Here is a 24,274-nt window from a genome sequence, read left to right as displayed (position 1 = left end):
ACAGACGTGGTTTTACCATGTTGGCCAGGCTGGTCTCAAACTCCTGACCTCAAGTGATCGACCTGCCTCGGCCTCCCGAAGTGCTGGGATTACCAGCATGAGCCACCATGACCAGCTGGTATTTTATTTTTATAATTCATTTGAAAAACTCTAAAAGGTAAGGGTTATATCTTATTCTTTATAACATAGCAACTCCTTACAGTCCCTTCATAGCATAAGAAGTGCTTTTCTGTACTCATTTCTTACTTTTTTTTTTAAATCTCAAAAGCCATGCTCATTGAAGAAAAATTAGGAAAGTCCTGAAACAGAAAAAGACAATTAAAACTTGCATAATCCTGTAATTTTAAGATAACTACTGCCAGTATTTTGATATTTAGATATTTTTCTAGTGTACATGTGTATACATGTGTATAAAATATGTATATAGAATTGTATTAGATTGCACATATATATCTTCCTTATCAAATATACATTATATTTAAAATATTCATTATAGTTCATTTATTTATTTAACTAATGATAAAATCCACATAGCTTAGCAAAATTTTTGCTTAGTAATTTTTTCATAAATTTTTATAAGTGAAATATTTAAGTAAAAATATGTGTATTAAAGGCTTTTGTTTCATGTTATTCCCTTCCATGTAGTTGTACCAATTTTTATGCTAACCTATAATTTCTAATAGGACTGCAAAATACTTTAGAATTCATCAAAATATTTAATCCTCATAAAACTCCTTATAGTAAAAGTTTATGTAACTTAAAATGAGGCCAAATGAAAGGTTAAAGGTCTTGTTCAGAGATACATCTAGTTAATGCCAAAGCTAGGATCACTTATACAGTATTGTAGGCCTAACATTCTTCTTTCTAGGTAGCAGCTTCATTCACTAATCCATTAATTTACTTTTTAATAAATATGTTGAGTATCTAGCCAGATGATAAGGATATTATGTTAAATGAATTTCCTAACCTCACAGAGCTTAAAATCTGGCATGGAAGCCAAACATTAACTGAATAAGTAACTAGTTTTAAATTTTAGTAAGGGCTGAAAAAGTAAAGAAAAATATTATAAGCATATAGAGGAGGTAGACCTGACCTATAGACAAGAGTGAGGGAGGTTTTACTCTGAAGATAGGCCACTTAAGCTGACACAGGATATTTAATTATGTTTTGGCTAGATGCAGGGTCACGCGGGATACAGGTAGAAGGGAAATCTTTCTAGATCAGAGTTTTCTAATCTTAGCATTACTGACATTTTGGGCTGGATAATTCCGTCATGATAAGCTCTCCTGTGCATTGCAGGAGGATCAACATTGTTGCTGATCTCTACCCATTAGATGCCAGTAACACTCTTCCCCAGTTATAATAACCAAAAGTGTGTCCAGATATTGCCAAATGTCTTCTAGAGGGTGGAGGAGATTACTCCTGGTTGAGAGCCACTGTTCCAGACCTATGGAAAAGCAGGTAGGAGGATCCTGTGTTGAAGAGGACATAGTACTTTAGAGGAATCAAAACAAGTTCAACGTGGCTGGATCATAGAATAGGAAGTGATACCTGATTCTAAACCACGCAGAACCTTGAAGATCCTGTTAAATATCTGGGACTGTATTTAAACAGTACTGAGATGCTAGCAAACTTGTGAGCAACAGAGAATGATATGATTCATATTTATGTCTGGAAAAGATCTCTTTCATAGATCTAGGTCAAAAGTGGATTAGAGGGGGTCAAGAATATATGTAAGGAAAACATTTAGGTGACTTCTGCAATAAACCACTCAACAATATGGGTAATTACTGTGAATATGGTGAAAACATTACACATTCTAGAAATATCTAAGAAAAGTAGTAGGACTTGATAATTTACTGACTATTGGAAGTACAGGGAGATTGTCAGAGGTGACTGCTAGATTTCTGACTTATGTAACTGAATAAATGAAGTGCCATTTCTTAAAATAGGAAAAAGAGAGGAGGAAGAGGAAATTCCAGGCAGAAATTCAGTTTAGTTTTGGAAATAATGAATTCAAAGTTCCAGTAACAGGCAAACAATTTGATAAATGGACCTGGAGCTCAGAGAAGGGATGTGGGTTAAAAAAAGACTTGGAAGTTATCATCATAGAAGTGATAATAAAATGTAACGGAATTAACGAGAAAACCTAGGAAAAGGTATAAAATGGAAAAACAAGAGAAACAAAATCTGAGTCTTAAGGAACTCAGGCATATAAAAGTCTGGTACTGCAGGAAGAGCCAGTAAAAATACTAAAAGGGATTCCATTTCTTCCTGGTTCAATCTTGGAAGGGCATATGTGTCCAGGAATTTATTCATTTCTTCTAGATTTTCTAGCTTATGTGCATAGAGGTATTTATAATATTCCCTGAGGGTTGTAACAGACTAATAATGAGGTCTGAAATTGAGACAGTAATAAATAGCCTATCCCCCCTACCAAAAAACAGAAACCCAGGACCAGACGGATTCACAGATGTACAAAGAAGATGTACAAAGAAGAGCTGGTACCACTCCTACTGAAACTACTCCAAAAAATTGAGATGGGACTCTTCCCTAACTCATTCTATGAGACCAGCATAATTCTTATACCCAAACATAGCAAAAATAACAACAAAAAAAGAAAACTTCAGGCCAGTATTCTTGATGAACCTTGATGCAAATATTCTCAACAAAATACTAGCAAACCAAATCCAGTAACACATCAAAAAGCTTATCGACCACGATAAAATAGGCTTTATATCTAGGATGCAAAGTTGGTTCAACATATACAAATCAATAAATGTGATTTATTGCATAAACAGAAATAAAGACAAAAACCACATGATTATCTAAATAGATGCAGAAGAAGGTTTCAATAAAATTCAACATCAATTCGTGTTAAAAATTCTTTAAAAATTCTCAATAAACTAGGTGTGGAAGGAACACACCTCAAAATAATAAGAGCCAGATAGAACAAACCAACAACCAACATCATACTGAATGGGCAAAAGCTGAAAGCATCCCCCTGCAAAAACCGGCACAATGAAAGGATTCCCTTTCTCACCACTCTTGTTCAACATAGTACTAGAAGTCCTCGCCAGGGCAATGAGGAAAGAGAAATAAATAAAGTGCATCCAGATAGGAAGAGAAGTCAAATTATTTCTATTTGCAGATGACATGATCCTATATCTAGAAAACCCCATAGTCTCAGCCCAAAAGCTTTATGAGCAGATAAACAACTTCAGCAAAATCTCAGGATAAAAAATGAATGTGCAAAAATCACTGGCATTCCTATTCACTAACCACAATCAAGCTGAGAGCCAAATCATGAATTCGTCCCATTCACAACTGCCACTGAAAGAATAAAATACCTAGGAATACAGCTAACTTGAGAGGTGAAAGATCTGTACAAGGAGAACTACAAACCACTGCTCAAAAAAATCAGAGATGACACAAATGGAAAAATATTCTATGCTCATGGATAGGAAAAATTAATATCATTAAAGTGGCTGTACTGCCCAAAGCAATTTATGGATTCAATGCTATTCTTACTAACTACCATTTAGATTCTTCACAGAACTAGAAAAAAACTATTTTAAAACTCATATGGAACCAAAAAACAGCCTAAAAAGCCAAGGCAATCCTAAGCAAAGGAACAGAGCTGGAGGCATCTCACTATTTGACTTAAAAATATACTACAGGGCTACAGTAACCAAAAGAGGATGGTACTGGTACAAAACAGACACACAGACCAGTGGAAGAGAATAGAGAACCTAGAAATAAGACTGCATACCTACTGATCTTCGACAAAGCTGACAAAAACATTTATGTGGCCAACAAACATATATTAAAAAAAGCTCAACATCACTGATAATGAGATAAATGCAAATCAAACCCACAATCAGATACCACCTCATGCCTGTCAGAATAGCAATTATTAAAAAGTCAAGAAACAATAGATGCTGGTGAGGCTGTGGAGAAATAGGAATGCTTTTACACTGTTGGTGGTAATGTAAATTAGTTCAGGCATTATGGAAGACAGTATGGTGATTCTTCAAGGATCTAAAACCAGAAATAACATTTGACCTAGCAATCCCATTACTGGGTATATACCCAAAGGAATATAAATCATTCTACTATAAAGACACAGGCACACATATGTTTATCGCAGTGCTATTTACAATAGCAAAGTCATGGAACTAATCCAAATGCCCACCAAAGACTGGATAAAGAAAATGTAGTACATATATACCATGGAATACTGTGTAGCCATAAAAAAGGAATGAGATCATGTGGTTCGCAGGGACATGAAGCCATCATCCCCAGCAAACTAACACAGGAACGGAAAACCAAACACTGCATGATCTCACTCATAAGTGGGAGTTGAACAATGAGAACAGGTGGACACAAGGACAGGAACAACACACACCAGGGCCTGTTGTGTGGTGCGACTGAGGAGAGAGAACTTAGAGGACAGGTCAATAGGTACAAAAACCCACCATGGTACATGTATACCTATGTAACAAACCTGCATGTTCTGCACATGTATCCGGAATGTAAAATAATCAAATCAAGCAATGGGGAAGGGATTCCTTATCCAGTAAATAATGGTGCTGAGATCACTGGCTAGTTATATGCAGAAAATTGAATCTGAACCTTGTTCCTTACACCATATACAAAAATTAACTCAAAATGGAATAAAGACTTCAATGTAAAACCCAAAATTATAAAAACCCTGGAAGACAATCTAGGCAGTACCATTCAGGACATAGGCACAGGCAAAGATTTCATTATGAAGATGCCAAAAGCAATTGCAACAAAAGCAAAAATTGACAAGTGGGATCTAATTAAACTAAAGACCTACTGCACAGCAAAAGAAACCATCAACAGAGTAAACAGACAACCTACAGAATGGGAGAAAAATTTTGCAAAGTATTCATTCAACAAAGGTCTAATAATAAGCATCTATAAGGAACTTAAACAAATTTACAAGAAAAAAGCAAACAGCCCCATTAAAAAGTGGGCAAAGGACACGAACAGACACTTTTCTAAAGAAGACACGTATGTAGCCAGCAATCATGAAAAGAAGCTCAACATGACTGATTATTAGAGAAATGCAAGTCAAAACCACAATGAGATACCATCTCACACTGGTGAGAATAGTTATTATTAAAAAGTCAAAAAATAACATATGCTGGCAAGATTGTGTAGAAAAAGGAACACATACACTGTTGCTAGGAGAGTAAAGTAGTAAATTAGTTCAATCCTATTGGAAGACAGTGTGGCATTTCCTCAAAGACCTCAACACAGAAATACCATTTAACCCAGCAATCCCATTACTGGCTATATACCCAAAGAAATATAAATCATTTTATTATAAAGACACATGCCTGCATATGTTCATTGCAGAAACGTGGTACATTTTCTTCATGTGGTACATGAAATGCTATGCCGCCATAAAAATGGACACTTTGCAGGAATATGGATGGAGCTGGAGGCCATTATCCTTAGGAAACTAACACAGGAAGAGAAAACCAAATACTGCATGCTCTCACAAGTGGAAGCTAAATGATGAGAAAACATGGACACATAGAGGGGAATGACACAAAGACATTCAATTTTATATATCATAAAGTAAAGAGTGAGAGGAGAGAGGATCAGGAAAAGTAACTAATGGATATTAGGCTTAATACCTGGCTGATGAAATAATCTGTCCAAGAAATCCCCAGGACACAAGTTTACCTATTAACAAGCCTCAACATGTACCCCTGAACTGAAAATAAAATATATTTATATATATACTGAAAGGTTATGGGGGAAACTTAAAGTCAGAAGCCAAAGGATAAGGGTGTTTCAAGAGGAGGGGGAGCTCAGCTGTTTGGAATCTGCTCAGAAGTGTGGTGGGTGAGGATGAAGATAGAGAAGTGAAAGTTAAATAAGTGACATGTTGGTTGTGATGCCCAATTTTAAGGGGCTGGGGACGGGACATAAATCAATGTGTTAAGGAGTCAGAATCAGTGTGGAAAATGAAGAAATGGATGGAGAGTGAGGGGCTGGCTTTCCTAAAAAGGTTGTGTGTCAAGGAATGAGGAAGGATAGTAGCTTGATATGGAACTGTGATTAGAGGAAGTAGTTACTGTTTTGCATTTGTTTTTAGATGGGAAAGCTTGAACATGAATTTTAATTGTCATAAGAAGGAGCAAGAAGAGAGAAAGATCCATTCTTGATGGGAGGGGAACATATGCTGAGAGGAGCAAAAGAAGGAAGGACAGTCACTGATTTTCCTTTTATTTTGTGATAAAAGTTGAGGACTTGTGCGTTGGCTTTTGTTTTCTCTGTTTTGTTTTGTTTTTGTTTTCTTCTTAGTAGAAGGCAACTATCTACTAAGTGGAATGAGGATGGAGGAAGGTGTGAGGTTTGAGGAGAGTAGAGAATGTTTGAAATCACCTTTCAAAAGAGGATGGAGGAGGTTGTTCAAAGAACAGGGTAGGATTAGCAGGCAGTGTTGGGGCCTTTTTGAGGTTTTTCATTAATTTTTTCCCAGCTCCTCACCAATCTATCAGTTCACGAAGAATAAGTAACAATACTATGTGCTCAAAGGAAGTGTTTTCCAGCTCATTGTTGTCCTTTACTTTTGAAATGCTTAACGTGGGGTTGAGATGAATTTTAGGCACAAAAGGCAATAAGAAAACAATACAAGACACTGTATAATCAGATACTAAATTGGGCAATACAAATAATACATGTTGCAAGCATTCAGAAAAAAGACTCTGCAGGGGCTGATCTCATAAAAAGATAGCCTCTGATCCGACCATTAAGGAGTAACAGGATTTTGAGATGGTCACTCCCTGAAGCCTTTTTTTTTTTTTTTTTTTTTTTTGTATTGGTTATGATATGTCCATTCCATTGTCTTTTCAGTCCTATAGTTTAGAATCTGTGGTTGCTTGTGAGGCACTCATTCTTAGATTTTTCTCTTTATCCAGAAGAGTAGGCTTTTTACACTCTGAAAGTACATGTAGAACTTCCTTGGTACAGAGTGGTGAGTAATTGTGGTAAGGAATTTAAAAAGATCTTTGCAACCATGTATTCCTAAATCTACATTTACTCTCAGGCTGTGCGTCAAGTGGTTCTCATTAAGGCCAGTACTACCCTCTTTAAATATCTTACTGGACATTAGTTTATAATAGATACTTGATAAAATTTCCTGAGCCTGGAATCATACTTCATTTTATGTATTTAACACAAAGCACCTCTTCCATTAAGTTGATAAGCACTGAAGTTTTCAGTAACACAATTTCTCTATAAGAAATTTCCTTCTGATATAAGGGAAGATTGTTCTTTGTTTTATTCAGAACTTTACGAAGAGTTTTCAACAGTTCAGAATACTGTGTCACTGATAGCAATGCTGCTTTTGAGCTTTGTGTAGCAAATTCAATATACCTGTGTTTTGGTTACTGTAGCCTTGTAGTATAGTTTGAAGTCAGGTAGCTCGATGGCTCCAGCTTTGTTCTTTTGGCTTAGGATTGTCTTGGCAATGCAGGCTCTTTTTTAGTTCCATATGAACTTTAAGGTAGTTTTTTCCAATTCTGTGAAGAAAGTTATTGGTAGCTTGCATGCTCATGGATAGTAAGAATCAATATCGTGAAAATGGCCATACTGCCCAAGGTAATTTATAGATTCAATGCCATCCCCAATTCAATATACCAATTAAGCGCCTGCCCATTTAATTATGCCATTGGTGGAATTTTACCTGAGTATTGCCATTGAAGTATACTTTATGTTAATTTCAACTTTAAATTCAATTCTTTATATTATATATTATGTTGAATTTTTAAATTCTATATAAAAGTAGGTTATATTATCTGTCATTTTCATGGTTGTAAGTAGAATATTAAACATTTATATATAAAAGAATTGTTTTGTGTGGAACAGTTAAGAATCACTGTATAGGCACTGGGATCTTGAGAAATTTCCTCTGGGCTTTACAATTAAAAGTCCTAGTATTGGAGTTCCACCTCTAGCTTCTGTATAAATTTGAAAAATTTGCTTAAATCACCATGCCAGTTTCCAGGGCAATCAGGCAGGAGAAAGAAATAAAGGGTATTCAATTAGGAAAAGAGGAAGTCAAATTGTCCCTGTTTGCAGATGACATGATTGTATATTTAGAAAACCCCATCATCTCAGCCCACAATCTCCTTAAGCTGATAAGCAACTTCAGCGAAGTCTCAGGATACAAAATCAATGTGCAAAAATCACAAGCATTCTTACACACCAATAATAGAAAAACAGAGAGCCAAATCATGAGTGAACTCCCATTCACAATTGTTTCAGAGAGAATAAAATACCTAGGAATCCAACTTATAAGGGACGTGAAGGACCTTTTCAAGGAGAACTAAAAACCGCTGCTCAACAAAATAGGACACAAACAAATGGAAGAACATTTCATGCTCATGGATAGGAAGAATTAATATCGTGAAAATGGCCATACTGCCCAAGGTAATTCATAGATTCACTGCCATCCTCATCAAGCTACCAATAACTTTCTTCACAGAATTGGAAAAAACTACTTTAAAATTCATTTGGAACCAAAAAAGAGCCCACATTACGAAGACAATCCTAAGCCAAAAGAACAAAGCTGGAGGCATCATGCTACCTGACTTCAAACTATACTACAAGGCTACAGTAACCAAAACAGCATGGCACTGTTACCAAAACAGAGATATAGACCAATGGAACAGAACAGAGCCCTCAGAAATAATACCACACATCTACAGCCATCTGATCTTTGACAAACCTGACAAAAGAAAGAAATGGGGAAAGGATGCCTTATTTAATAAAAGGTGCTGGGAAAACTGGCTAGCCATATGTAGAAAGCTGAAACTGGATCTCTTCCTTACACTTTATACAAAAATTAATTCAAGATGAATTAAAGACTTAAATGTTAGACCTAAAACCATAAAAACCCTAGAAGAAAACCTAGGCAATACCATTCAGGACATAGGCATGGGCAAGGACTTCATGTCTAAAACACCAAAAGCAATGGCAACAAAAGCCAAAATTGACAAATGGGATCTCATTAAACTAAAGAGCTTCTGCACAGCAAAAGAAACTACCATCACAGTGAACAGGCAACCTACAGAATGGGAGAAAAGTTTTGCAATCTACTCATCTGACAAAGGCTAATATCCAGAATCTACAAATAACTCAAACAAATTTACAAGAAAAAAACAACCCCATCAAAAAATGGACAAAAGATATGAACAGACACTTCTCAAAAGAAGACGTTTATGCAGCCAACAGACACATGAAAAAATGCTCATAATCACTGGCCATCAGAGAAATGCAAATCAAAACCACAATGAGATACCATCATACACCAGTTAGAATGGTGATCATTAAAAAGTCAGGAAACAACAGGTGCTGGAGAGGATGTGGAGAAATAGGAACACTTTTACACTGTTGGTGGGACTGCAAACTAGTTCACCATTGTGGAAGACAGTGTGGTGATTCCTCAAGGATCTAGAACTAGAGATACCATTTGACCCAGTCATCCCATTACTGGGTATATGCCCAAAGGATTATAAATCATGTTGCTATAAAGACACATGAACACGAATGTTTATTGCGGCACTATTCATAATAGCAAAGACTTGGAGCGAACCCAAATGTCCAACAATGATAGACTGGATTAAGAAAATGTGGCACATATACACCATGGAATACTATGCAGCCATAAAAAAGGATGAGTTCATGTCCTTTGTAGGGACATGGATGCAGCTGGAAACCATCATTCTCAGCAAACTATTGCAAGGACAGAAAACCAAACACTGCATGTTCTCACTCATAGGTGGGAATTGAACAATGAGAACAGTTGGACACAGGAAGGGGAATAAGACACACTGGGGCCTGTCATGGGGTGGGGAAGTGGGTAGGATAGCATGAGGAGATATACCTAATGTAAATGATGAGTTAATGGGTGCAGCACACCAACATGGCACATGTATACATATGTAACAAACCACGTTGTGCACATGTACCCTAGAACTTAAAGTATAATAAAAAAAATTAACAACAACAACAAATCACTGTGTCAGTTTTCCTCACTGGACACCAGGGGATGATGACAGTATCTTCAGGGCTTATGTGAGGATGAAAACTCAAATGGGATATATCTTTACTTGTGAACTGAGGCAAGAATACCCCTACCCCTAGGCATTCACAGTAATATAGATATATATCAGAGAGTATTAAAAGTATTGCATAGCCTTCTTGGCTTGTTAAATTTAGTGATTTGTAAGAAATGTAAAAGATTACTTTATAACAAATAGAGATATATTTTCTGCTTGAATTTAACATATCAATTTTTAAGGTAAGAAATGAAACATGAATGACATACAATTTTATATGTTTTATACACTTCCAGGTGTATAAATATATTCTCTTATGACTTTAGGGATACTTTTGTGGAAATTTTTTAGAAACTCTGAAACAATTTTTAATTTGTAAGTTGGTTATTATTATCTCAGGAAAATCCCAAGGAGGATGCAAGAAATTCCAATAATAGTAAATTGATTCAGGGTTTATAATGAGATTACCAGACTTTCTGAGAATTCTCTTTATGGCTGACTGGAAATACTAGGGAAGTCCTAGGTGATCTACAAACCCCTGAAAGAATCGTCTAGGTATTTAAAAGAAGCCAGTCAGGAGGAATGATAGCACCTTTTTACCTTTACCTTTACCTCTATCATTTCAGTTCTCTTTTCACTGAAAACTACCACTTATTACATTTACCATGTTTCAGGTAATGGGACTAGCAGCGTGCACACGTTATATATTTGACTTCTTACAGCATCCCTATGAAGTAGATTTGTTATCTTTATTTTATAGAGGAATACTCTGTGGCAGAGAGAAGTTACGTAACTTACCCAAGGTCACACAGCTGGCAAGTGCGAGAAAAGGAATTTAAACCAAGGTCTGTTTTTTTTTTTTTTTTTTTTTTTTTTTTTTTTTTTTTTTTAACTCAAAGGGCCAAGAGCTGTTAGAGTTTCTAAGACAGAAAGGATTCTAAGTTATCAGGTATTATATAGTTCCTTTCTCAACTGGCATCCATCTCAGAATCTTTAGACTCCACTCTAAAATTACCTCATTTACAACAGAAATTGCCTTCTCTTTGTTTTCTATACTTTTCTCTTCTATAAAGTTAATTTTTATACCTGTGCTCTGGAGTTGATGTCTTCTTTTTGTGAGAGCCAAAGCCATCAATTTTCCTCTTTCTTCAGAGCAGTGATTCTCAAACCTTAGCTTACTTGAAAATCACCTGGAGGGCTTGTTAACACAGATACCTGAGCCACATACCTAGTGTTTTTGATTCAGTAGGTCTGGGGTATGGAGAATTTCTCGTTCTAACAAATTGCTAACATACAGTGATGCACCTAGCCCAAAGACTGCACTTTGAGTACCACTGCTCTAGACTTTAGAGAAAAGGTTGGCAAATTACAAGCTAAGAAATGTTGTACATTTTTAAATGGTTAAAAAAATCACCGTATTTTCTGACATGTGAACATTATATGAAATTCAATTTTAATGTTTATTAATAATAAAGTTTTATTGGAACACACTATGTATTATCTGTTTAAATAGATATTTATGTAGGCTGCTTTCTCTCTACAACATTAAAATCAAGTAGTTGTGACAGAGATTGTATGGTTTACAAGCCTGAAATATTTATTATCTGGCCATTTACAGAATCAGTTTGCTGACCCCTGCTCTAAGGCAGTAATTCTCAATCCTAGCTGGACACTGGAATCCCTTGGGGAGCCCTGTAAAATATGGATGCCTAGGTCCCACCCTCAGAAATTCTGACTTAATTGGCCTGTAGTGCAACCTAGAGAATCCTTAACATATAAACATTCCTAATTTGTCCTATCTAAAGAAAACAAAACAAAAAGCAAGGCACCTAACAAAACTACTCTATCTACCTATAAGAAAGAACTAGATAGTCCAAACTCCTTATTTTATAGATTAGGGAAAAGATGTTTAGCAATATGAATTATTTGTCCATATTAAAAGAGGTTGCTGCTGTTATTATATTTGTAACAAATTATAGTTGCGTATTGCTTTAATAATGAATTTTTTTTCTTTTTTACAATCCAGGTTGTATTTTTTAAAGTATTACATGTCCACTGTTAAAAATACAAACCAAATATATGTAGATAGGTTTAAATTCAGTGCATAAGGTGAAAATCAACTAGTCAAGTTTTCTTAATAGCCACTTTTTCCATTTGGGAATCAAATAAAGTAGTTGGTTTGTATTTAAGGGCCATAGTTTAAGAACAGCATACATACACACTAGAGTTACATGCATTACCGAGAGATGTTCACATTCAGAGAGACACTCAGATCTAAGATCAATTCAGAAACTGATAGATTCCTATTTCTCCTCTCACAATCATTCCCTGACTTTTGTTCATGGAGTACAATGAGGTAAATCCCCTCACAGTTTCTAGTATTTCCTTATTCCCTATGTCTTTATTTCTCTCATTTACTGATGGGATAGTTGGATAAGTTGTTCTTTGTGAATGATTTTCCTATAGTATAGTGGTATAAAATGAAAACTGTCATGCATCCCTTCCTAAGCCAATAGCAACACTGTTAAAATTTTACACACACACACACACCCCTACACCTCTACCTACAAGGGTATGTAAATATACAAATACAAATACCCTCATACAATATCAGCTCTTTTGCAACCTTATTTTTACATAAAATTTTATGTATAACTTGGATATTTTTCCACATAAGAATATGTGTATATATATCTTATATTCCTATGTTATGAATAAACTGTAATTTTAAAAAATAAATTCCAAACTGATGGATATTTTAGATACACATACACACACATATATCTGGGATAAATTCCTGAAAGTTGAATCACTACATCAAACGTAATTTGCCTTTTTAAATATTTGATAGATAATTCCAGATTACCTTCCAAAAAGTTTTTACCAATCAATGCATCTCCATTAATACTTCATGTGTCAATTTTAATAACCTTTTCTAACTTTTATATTTTTTCTTAAATATGAGGTTGAACATTTTTAATGTGTTTTGTGGTCTTTTCGTGAATTACTACTTCATGTCCCTTGACTGCTTCATTCGGTTTTATATTTTCTCTTAGTGATTTATGAAAGTTCTATGTATGTTAAGACAATTTCCCATGGAATGTGTTATAAATAGTTTCCCAGTTTTGTTGTTTGTCATTGTGTATAACTTACCCAAGGAGAAGTTTTATATTTTCGTATAGTCACAATTGTCTATCTTTTCTTGCACAGCTTCAGGCTCCTGTATTCCAATATTATACAAAACCAAATCTGTGTTTTCTTCTAATATGTTTACAGTTTCAGTTTTTATACTTGAATAATTGATCCATCCAGACTTTATTTTGATGGCAGGGTTCATCATTAATATTCTCATTGGACACTATGAGATACTTATTATCCTCATTTTACAAATGGGAATCTGGCATGGAAGTGATTTTCCAGGACTACTACTTGCAGTATGGAAGCCTAGACTTACTCTGTTGCCTACAAAAATATGTATGGGCGGTTATAACTTTCTTCTACTATAGCAAATGTTATTCTTCTTGCAGATATACTGTTCTGCTGAACTCTTTGCCTAAAAATATGGAATATTCTTTAGTGGGACATTGCCATTGTAGTTAATGCCCCATTTCCTGCATCTATAAAATGAGAGTAGTAAGTTGGCTACCCTAGTCCACTTAAGAAAATTAGGCAGTAAATCTACAGGTATAGCCCTGGGATTTTGTAGGCTAGACAAGTATACTCAGGTGTTTTAAAGAAGTTTTTAAGGCTAAGGGCCTTTTTAAAAAAATGTATACATATTACAATGGTATCTAAAGCCCTATTAGAAGTCCTCCCTGATTGCCTTGACAGGGAATCCTACATGTACTTTTCCACTTGTGACTTGTTTCATTTAATCCTTGCTTGTGAACTGCTCTGAGATTTGTAACATTTTCTCGTTCTTCTTTTTGATCTTTCTCTCCTGGGCCATCCAAATATCCCAGCAACTACTAAATAAAATAATATTAATAACATATGTAAATTTCCTTTTCCCCACTTCCAATGGAAAAAAAAATGGTACTTACTCACAGGTTGAATAAAGTAGGTTTTTAAAAATTCCTCTGAATCCGCAGTGGAGAAAGGCATTTTTAAGTTCTCCTATGTTTTCCATGGCATTGAGTTGTTATATTTGGGTTCATTTATTAGGAAGAGCTGCAGGAAATGTGACCTGCTATAAATCTTGGGAGGGGAAAGTGTTATTAACTGAAATGCTCAGTTTTGCATTTAAGGTCCGTTAAAAAAAAAAAAAAAGTTGTGGAATGATGAGAGCTGGGCATCCATGTAGATTTTTTAATGTCCTGGAAGTCACTGGTTGTGTTGTAAGTGCTTACAATTTGTAATTACCTAGGCTCCTAAGACAGACGGAACTGGAAATCAAAATAAGTGGCTGCCTTCTCTTACGTTGCCAAAGGATCTCCAGCTTAGGATAAGATTGCCTGTTTCTTCCTAAAAAAAGGCACAAACAATGACAGCCCAAAATAGCTATTTAGTCAGAACTGACGACACTTTCTGAATGCTTGTCATTAAGAGAGAAATAGAAAATCCTGCTTTTCTTCTTCCTTTAATTTCTCTCCCTTAAATACCTTGCTTCCTCCTGAAGCTGCCTCACCTCATTGCCCAGGAGAAATGCCCAGTAACTCTGATGGTGCTTCAGCACTACTGCAGGCTCCAGAGGGGAGGTGGCTTATGCAAAACATATTAAAGAAAAATCCTAAAAGTCACTGCAGCTTTTTCTAGTGAGTTATGCTGATCTTCCCTGTTGCTGGAAGCTGATGGGGAGCATCGTGGCAAAGACATAACCACTTTTTTTTCCTCCCACTATTTTTGCTGCAGTGAGAACTGTTCATTTCTGCTTGCATTTTGCCAGATAGCTTTAGAATTCTAGCTGAGAATTAGGGCTTCCCATGGCTGGAAATAAGGGTATAGCACCCTAAATTGTACTTTGTCCTTTTGATTAAGTAAAAATTGAGTTAATTTGCAGCATCCGGTGCCTGGCAGGAATGACAACAGACAGAAGGCTCTGACGGATGTTTTTAAGTTTTTTTCTTTTTTTTCCTTATGGATTTATAGGGGCAGAAGCTTTTATTTTTCTCTCTTGCTCTCTCCCTTCCGGAGCCTGCTGAACATTTTACATTCAGCAGCAGTTGCTACTGAATCTGAGGTTATGTTATCCCCTGGAATCTTCTGTTTCCATTTCAACCCCATCTCATTACTGATTGTCATTTACCAATAAAACATAGTTTTGGAAAATTGGCCACATCGTTTTATTATGGAGTCTGGCAACTTTAGATAGCCCTAAAAGATGTAACAGGGCAGGGAAGTAGGAGAAGGTGGTACTTCTCAGTCCTGTAACCACAGATCACCCCAGAGGAACCCAGTTCACATTTTAGGGGACTTTATGTGACAATGATCTTTTGGTCCTAGTCCTATTCCACATGGAGAAGCAGAATGAGACATGTTTGCAGTGATTTGTAGTATTTGCCAAACAGGGTGCTGCACCAGAATAGCCTGGAATATAGTGCAGAGCTCATATTAAACCTCCAAAGGGAAAAGGGTTTCCTCTTCATTTACAGTCTGCCTGATGCGATCCCATTGTAAAGTGTTTAATAGGATAACACTAGGGCTCTCCAGAAATATGAGTAACTCATTGGTTAAATTTCAATTCTTCACCTTTCCCCCCCTCCTTCCTGAGTGAGCTCATTCCCCCCTCCTTCTTTTTTTTTTTTTTTTTTTTTTTTTTTTTTTTTTTAATCCAGTGATTTAAAATGCTAGAAGGAAAAGCAACTGAGGTCTTAACTTTCAGACGCTGAATTCTCATCTAATTGAAATTACTGGGCATAATGCTATATATAGCCAATGAAGAGATTTTGAGCTCTCACTCAGTGCCTTCAAGACATGTCGTTTTGTAGTCAGAGAAAACAGAGATCAATGCATTTTCAAACTGACAGAGGGAACGGATGCTCTTTAGTAGCACATGCCCAGGATCGTGTGTGTGGGGCTTGCGCTGTGCTGAGAAGCTGAATACCGGTCCATATGCTCCTTATTTACTGCAATGTTCTTTGCATGTTACTGTGCACTCCGGACTAACGTGAAGGTAAGAGGAAGCGAGCCGGCAACTGGGCACAATATACATGTTAAACCAGCTGCAGAAAATGTCTACCTTGTGTAGCTTCAGGACTTTTCGGATTGCTGGCTGAGCAGGCAGATTATTACAGGTGGTTGCAAAGGCTTTGTTTTATTGTTGCCGTGCAGCCTCGCTGGGGGAGCATGTTGGAACGCTGCTGTGAAGTGACCTTCAGGTTTAACTGTTTGTAATTCAGGTTCACGCTCATAGTTGGGGGGTGGAGAGGGGGGAGGAAAAGATGAAAATTATTTAGGTAGGCCAGAACCAAGAAATCAGAGAAGGTAAAAAGCTATAGAGCATGCTTTGAATTATGATTTAGTCTTTCTTTTAAAAAGTGCTGTGAGCTTCCTGTGTTCTTGCAGCTGAATTGCTTAAGAGCCGGGGGATTAAATCTAGTGACTGTAATGGCATTAGATGTGATCTGTGGGACACCTGACCATCCTGTGCATATCAACAAATGATTTTCACTGGGAATTGCCGATATTGATTATACAAATCGTCAGCTCTGGGTGGGCTGGTTGCTTCAGTTGCGTGGGTGCTGCTGTCCCGCTGTTGTCACCCCACTGACATTCACTTGCTGTAGCTAATGAGCCTCTGAAGTTGAGCCCAAGTTTGGGAGATTTACCCCCTGTCACGAACAGGGCATTATTATTGAGAAGGTTTTCTGACACTGTGTTCATTCAGCACTGAGCCGGCCAGACCAGCTGTGGAATTCCAGTTGCATCATTTAAGTGAATTACATCCTTGGTTAACATTTTGAGCTTATATTTCTTGTAGAAGGAAGTCCAAAAGGAAAGTGATTGCCTTGAGAAAAAAAATTAAGAGGCAGTTAAGACTACCTAAATTAAGAATCTTTTTTTTTTTTTTTAAGTCAATATAAAGTGTTTCCCCCTTTTATTTTACTAGGGGAGTGTTTTAATGTGTCTGGATACTAAAGTTTCATTTTCTGTGTTTACAAGTTTTATTAAAGAACTCCCTGCTGCTCACTCTTTTGTAAGCTTTTTTATTTTCTATTTGAATTTCAAACAGGTAGTATTTATGTTTTGATGACCAATTCTTTTACAACTACAACCTGGAAGCATTCTGTGGATCATTTTTCAGAGTTCTATAGAATTTGCTTTTTGCTACTTTTAAAATTAACTTTAGTAGTCAATTTTCCTCCATGTATAAGATGTAGACAGTAAACAACATGAAAAAAATAATTAAAAATATGAAAAATGTGCCGAAATATCATCTTGGATTTCTCTATTATCATCACCTGTTCCAAAGTATGGGTATGACATGCATTGTTTTGCAAGCTCAGTAAATTGTAAATGTTTTCCCTCCTCATCTTTTTGAAAGGAGAAAAGTACTTTATTCAGAGGAAGCTCCATAAGTAATTTAGATAAAGAGATAACAATTGTTTTGCTATTTCATTGTTATATTTTGGAAGTGCAGGAAAACTTAAGTCCAAAGTTCTTTCATAATGGGCTTTGGGAAATTTCTTTTTACTCTAACCTACTAATAGTTGTCTTTATGAATTTAGCTTTACATTTTTCTCATTTAAATTCATAAGCAAAGTAATAAAAGCTTCACTAACAATATCTTAACTAAATTCAGATTACTTTTGAATAATAAATTCCTAGTACTTTGGCTAATCTGTACTAAGATATAGATACTTCTTATGTATTGATTGATAGAAATTGAGACCATATGCATTGCCACATACATATATAACCTTCCTTTGAGCAGATTAGTTTTAATTTTAATTATGCTTCTATCTTTTCAGTAATTAGCTCTTGCACTTCCTTAAATAATTCATAATTTTTTAGGGTTATCTTGTCTTTCTGAGATAGCAAGTTTTGCCAAAGAGTTTGCAGTTCATTTGTGGTCTGTTATTTTATCACATTGGTGCAATAAAGTCTCATGTAATATTTTTATCTATTTTGATTTTTGTTTTAGTTTATTTATATTACATTTAAAAAGTGTTTGCTTTTATTTCTATTGTTATAAGAACTACTTATTTCCTTGGTCTGCCAAATTCTTTCTTATTGTATATAGTTTCTCATGTTTGCCATGATTTAACATGATTCTTGTTACAGTTACCCAAAACTTCAAGGTGCTTAAAATTCAAAGGATAGAAACATTTCTTGTCTTTTTTTTTTCTTTGCACACAATAGACCACTAATGTCACAGTGTTTTATTCTAGAATAAACTTTTTTGTTAATTGGACCTTTATAAAATATAACAAATAATTTTATTGAGAGTGGTGTTTTAAGATATTTTATGTTTTTATGTAATAAGTCCACATACCCACATACACACACACACACACACACACACACACACGTATATTTACAGACATCAGAATGTGACTCCTGGGTCACCATTTATTCATTCATCTATTACAATTTTTTGAATGACATCTATGATTTATGCTCTATGCTAGAGTCTTGGAAACTAAGATAAATAGAAACAGTGCTTGCTTTTAAGAAGCTTCCAGTTAGAAAAAGACACAGACTATAAACAAATAAATGCTTTGAAGTATTTCTGACCCATAATGGACATCTATGCAGGGCGTTATTGTAGGAGAAAGAGACAAGTAAACAAAACAAACAAACAAAATCACAGGCTAATTTTACCTGGACTAATCAAGAAAGATTTTGCTGTGAGGTCACTTTTAAATTGAATCTTGACAGCTAATGGACTTTTGCCAAGAATCTTGGAGTAAGGAAGGCATGCTGGGTAAAGGGAGTGGCGAAAGCACAGAGCTAAGACACAGAGCACTTCAAAGAGCTACAAATAGTTTGAAATGGTTAGAACATGGGTTCTTACAAGGCTGAAGAGTGAAATAATGGGGTAAATCATAAAGGAAAGATAAACCAATGCTGTGAGAATTGACTGAGTGGTCATCACAATATAACTCTTTGGAAATGGTGTTACTTTGCTACCTATTTTCTAGGAGAGCTTTCAACAGAAGGAAATGAAATGAATGAAAACTTCTAATCAATGGCCATTATTTATGTCCTGTGTTTTCCTGTTAGTTTTAAATAGAGTTTGATAAAGATTCACATTACATTGGCTTCAGTTTTTATTTTAACTTTTTACAAAATATTATTAGAACAGTTTAGTTTTAGTCTACTCACTAAAAAGAAGCAATGTGATCATCATGTACACAGGTAGTTTAGTTTCCATCTGAAATTGTCTATATTATATGAAAAGTGCCTCTTTAATGAGAAAATATACAGGAAGCTTGTTGCATCAGATGTCTGTATCATTTTTGTCTTTGGAAATGGATCTATTTTTGAAGGTAATGATACTGATGACAATTTTTGAAATAATTTTATCTTCCTCATCTCACTATTTCCCTTTTTTCATTGCTACTACAAACATACCCACATGTACATTCACAAACCCACAATCCCTGAAATATGAATTGCAAGTATTAGACCTATAGCACAGGTAAGAAAACTAAGATAGAGAGAGGAAATGACTAGTTACTCAGTTCCACAGTGTGTCAGAGCAGAATCTCTTGAGTGTTGACTTATTACTCTTTCGAGTAAATCCTGCTGCCTACTGCATAAATTCTAGAATTCTGCTCCTTTATTTTTAAAACTTGCTGGCGTAAATATAAAAGCTTTTAAGAAAAAGACTGTAACAGAATGGTTTTAAAGTATGGATTTTTGGGATTTCAAAAGAACTACATTTGAACTTGTCTTCCCCATTTATTGCATAGCTTAAGAAAGTTTAGTTTTTTCTCATCTGTAAAAAGAGGTATAATAATAGCTCTTAGCTATTATAAGTAGTATGTTAGATAAGGCATGTGAACACTATAAAAAGTTCTTAGACTATAGTAATAACTCAATCAATTTAACTTATCATTGAAAAACAAAGATCACCAAGTGACAGTAAGGCTTCAGAATGCCTTCAGTAAGAATCACATTAGAAATTGAGCTCAATTAAAATATATCTATAAGTAATGAGAAACACATTTAGGTATAATATTTCCTGTCCCACCATAATAACCATCACAATGACACATATGCATAGTCACATGTTAGCTCCATGGAACCTGGAGTTCTAGTTGTTTTGTTCACCTTTATATCGTCAGCACAAAGAACAATGGTAAGTACATAGTAGGTACTCAAGAGATACTTTAAAAGAATGCATTAACTGAGTCTCAGATTTCTTTTTTATTCACTCAGCTTCTTTTCACATTATTTGTTTATGTTAATGCTGGTTAAATTATTTTGAGAGAAAGAAAAAAAGGAAGAAAAAACCTCGTAGCCTTTGAAGTCATATAGGCTTCAGTTTGAATAGTACTGGATTTGCCAATCGCAAACCACTTACACTAAGTCATGTACTCTTTTGGATCTGCTCAACCAGGTTGTAGAGCTAGTTTGGAGGGAATCAATAATTCACACTAAAACAATGTATTGAAGCCTAAACACTGTAGAATTCAGACATTTATCATGTTAATTTTCACCAGGTTTATTCAGTGAAATTGCTGTTTACCAAACTCCCCCTCTTTCTGCCCCGATAATTTTCTGGAATTGTTTTCCTGTGATGGGAATCCTTTCTCTGCATTGTCCATATTTGTCTAAATTCTCTCATTCCTTTAATAAATGGTATAGGGTGTCTATATTCCAAGGACTGGAACCCAGTCACACTAACTCCAATGCTTTATCTCTCCTTTAACTTAGTGAGTACAATTTCTCCATCATTTATGGCAATACATCTTCTACTGCCTTATATCATAACTTGCATTATTATTTTACACTGATAGTTAATTTTGCTTATGTTTGGGTATTTCCCTCACCCCAACAAAATTTTAAGAATTTTGCAGACAGGAACTATAAACTATTTTCTTAATTTTTTTCTTACAGTTTATTCATATTTAGGGATTCAAAAAATTATCAGTGGACTAACTGAAAAGGAAACTTCCAGAAACTCTGTCTCCTTATGCTGCTGACACCTACTCTTTGCTAGATCCTATGATGCATCCCACATATTGATGCTTTTAATAAACACATAATTTGTTGTAGGCAGGACTTGGAATTATGAATCAGAATGTGTGGACAGTTCGAGTAACACCTATGGCTCATAACAAGTCAGAGATGGTACCTCTTAGGGTTCCAATTGAATAACTATCTCTTTCAGGATACCTATAATGTATTAGTTCCTTATGGAACTCCTTTAGTATGGTCTCCAAATGGTTATGAGCCATTTGGACACCAGTTCAGTATATTGGGTTTATAATACCTAAGCCTACTTAACGTGTTAGATCTACAGTTTCTAACAAAGCCCATTAACTCACAACTTAAAAAATGAAACAAGGATTTAATAAAAAAAGGATAAAACAGCACATTGAACAATAACAATAATAGCTACCATTTGTCAAACTCTTAGCATGAACCCTGGACTACATCAACAAGTTTAAATGTATTTTCTCAAAATGCTTCCCAGTAACATAAGATTTGTGCATTTTGATCATTATTATTTTATAGATAAGGAAACTAATGTTTAGGAAACACAAATAACTTGCCTAATATTATAACTATTAGGTGCAAGTCAACTCACCTTCTAAACCAGGTCTGTTCCACTGGAAACCTTTTTAACAACCTACCTCAATAGATAATATAGATATGAAAACTACAATGAATATGTTACAGACATCTCAAATTTTTTTTTAAAATTAGGTAAGGAATTCAGTAAACAATAAAATTGCATATGTCTTACATGGCATGACCTTGCCATTCCTTTTCTTGGCTTCTTTCCAATACATGTTGGCCAGAGTCAGACCTGAGGCTTTCTTTTGTATTCTGCATTCATCCTTCACCAAATATTTGATAAGTGCCTATTATGGGTCAGGCACTGACTTGGGTGTTATAAATAAAGGATAAAATAAAACAGACAGTAATCTCCACCCTCATAGAACTTATATGCTAGAGAGGTAGGTAGAAAATAAACAAGACAGTTAAGTAAAATACATAGTACATAATGATAAGTGCCAAGTCAAAAAATCATGGAAGGAAATTGGAAGTGTGCATTGGCAGATGGGTTGGTTTAGAGTTTTAGATAAGATGGTTAGTGAAGGTCTCACTGAGAATATGGCTTGGAGTAAAGACCTAAAAGATATAAACAAAATATACATGTTGGAAAAAGTAACAGAAATTGTAAGTGCAAAGACCCTGAGCTAGAAGCCTGCCTGGCATGTTAAGGAACATCTAAGAAGCCAGTGTGGCTGAAGAGAGAATGGTCAAGAACATGTCACAGTGAAAAGATCATGTAGGACTTTCCCAGTGAGATGAGAAGCCAGCTGGATTTTGAACAGAAGGGTCACATCATTTAGCTAACATTTAAACAGGATCACTCAGGTTGCTATGTTGAAAAGAGACTTTAAGGGAACAAGGGCAGGAGCAGAGAGACCAGGTAGAAGTTCCTGCAGTAAAACAGTGGAGAGATGTTGAAAACTTAGATCAGATTGGTGCTAGTGGGACTGGGGACAAGTTGTTCAATTCTGTAGATAATTATAATTTTTGATATCTATCTTATCTTTTTCGACACTGATATTGAGTCCTCCTTAGGTGTGGTGTGTGGGTTTTCAGCTCTGCTGTATTAATTAGAGAAAAATACTTGATATGTAATTACCATGCCATTTTACTGCTTTTTAATCCTCTGAACATTTGTAGAAGGTAGGTTACCCAAGACTTGAGGCATACATATATATTCATGATTTCATTTTCTTTTGGTCTCAGCTCTTCTGATCCTCAGGGTGTGCTGACCTAGTTCTTAAATGAGTCAACTGTAAGCTACTTGAGGGCAAGAACTGTGTCTCTTATATGTATTTTTGTACCCATTGCCTTGCACATGGCAAATGATTAATAAATATTTGATAAATAATGGACTGACTGAATGAATGTTAGCCATTCAAATATAAATAACTGGAAATATTTTATAAAGTACCTCTTTGGATTAGATGTGGTACCACCAAATAAGAATAGATGTACAACAAGGAGAGTTTCCTCTCTAATGAAAAATTAAGATTAATTAATTAATCTCTAATTAATTTTCTCTCTAATGTTCATTATGATAGTATGTTTCCAGCATCAGAATCTTAGGAAAGCAGCCTGGGAATCTGAAAATGACCCTAGGTAAATCATTCAGAGGACAAGTTTGGAAAACATTGTCATATAGCATATGTTTGGAATTTTCAAGTGTGTTCAGAAATTGCTATATGTTAATAGTTGTCTAAGTAACATATAGATCCAAAGATTTTCCAAAAGCTGGGTTGCAACATGTAGTAAGAAATATATTTAAAATTGCAACTCAGTGTGTTTTAAAAAGCAATACTTACTTTTACCAAAAGCTATGCATTGTGATATTTTCCATTCCAACTTTTAACAATTTCTTTCTTTTTTATAATGTCGGTCAAGATTAACTAAATGTATTATAATCAGAAAAATAATTGGGGAAATACAATTCATATTGACCTATTTAAAAGATTCCTTCATTAACCTTCTTTATTGACTTTGAAGGGGCATAGAATGGGTCATAACTCATAATTTCAAAAACACTGTAACATGTTCTCTGCCTTAAGAAAAATACAACATCAATTAGGAAAATGCAAATGAAAGATGATGAATTACAGCTGTCAGCCAACACTAAGAAGCCAACACTAGGGCTTCTCCATATAGCCTGGCTCATTTACTGATTTGCATATTCATCTGGGAATTCATAGTTCGGTGCTTACTTCCCTGGCCCTGGCCTTTGGGATTTAGCCTACCCACCTACATACCTCAGTATTCCTAATAACAATAACTAATGTTTGTTTAGTATTTATGATGAGTCAGGCACTGCGTATACCACTCATTTCATCTTCACAATAACCCCAAGGGAAAGTTTTCTATTAAACCTATTTTTACAAGTGAAAGGACTGGTCCATGGAGGTTTAGTGCCTTGTTCCGGGCCTCACAGCAAGTAACTGGTGGAACCACAATAAATGCCAAGCTCAGGCACCAATGCTTAGGACAGGCCAGTGCCTGGA

General features: G+C 35.4%; 1 protein-coding gene across 4 annotated transcripts in view; it reads left to right on the top strand.

Moving 5' to 3' along the window:
* DLG2 (discs large MAGUK scaffold protein 2) overlaps window positions 1-24,274 on the top strand; it is a 2,228,225-nt gene that overhangs the window by 741,501 nt on the left and 1,462,450 nt on the right. For 3 of the 4 annotated variants that reach the window (XM_077964105.1, XM_015115421.3, XM_015115419.3), the window contains exon 1: window positions 15,879-16,218. The exons of the other annotated variant lie outside the window; for it this stretch is intronic. In XM_077964105.1, the coding sequence (XP_077820231.1) occupies window positions 16,177-16,218 (42 nt within the window). In that variant the 5' untranslated portion in view covers window positions 15,879-16,176. Of the gene's footprint in view, window positions 1-15,878; window positions 16,219-24,274 lie in introns of those variants that run through there. 4 annotated transcript variants of the gene reach the window in all.

The sequence above is a fragment of the Macaca mulatta genome, chromosome 14, assembly GCF_049350105.2.
Source record: "Macaca mulatta isolate MMU2019108-1 chromosome 14, T2T-MMU8v2.0, whole genome shotgun sequence".
NCBI classification, from domain to species: Eukaryota; Metazoa; Chordata; class Mammalia; order Primates; family Cercopithecidae; genus Macaca; species Macaca mulatta.
The sequence above is the reverse complement of the archived record's forward strand: the minus strand, read 5'-3'. Positions and strand labels throughout refer to the sequence as shown.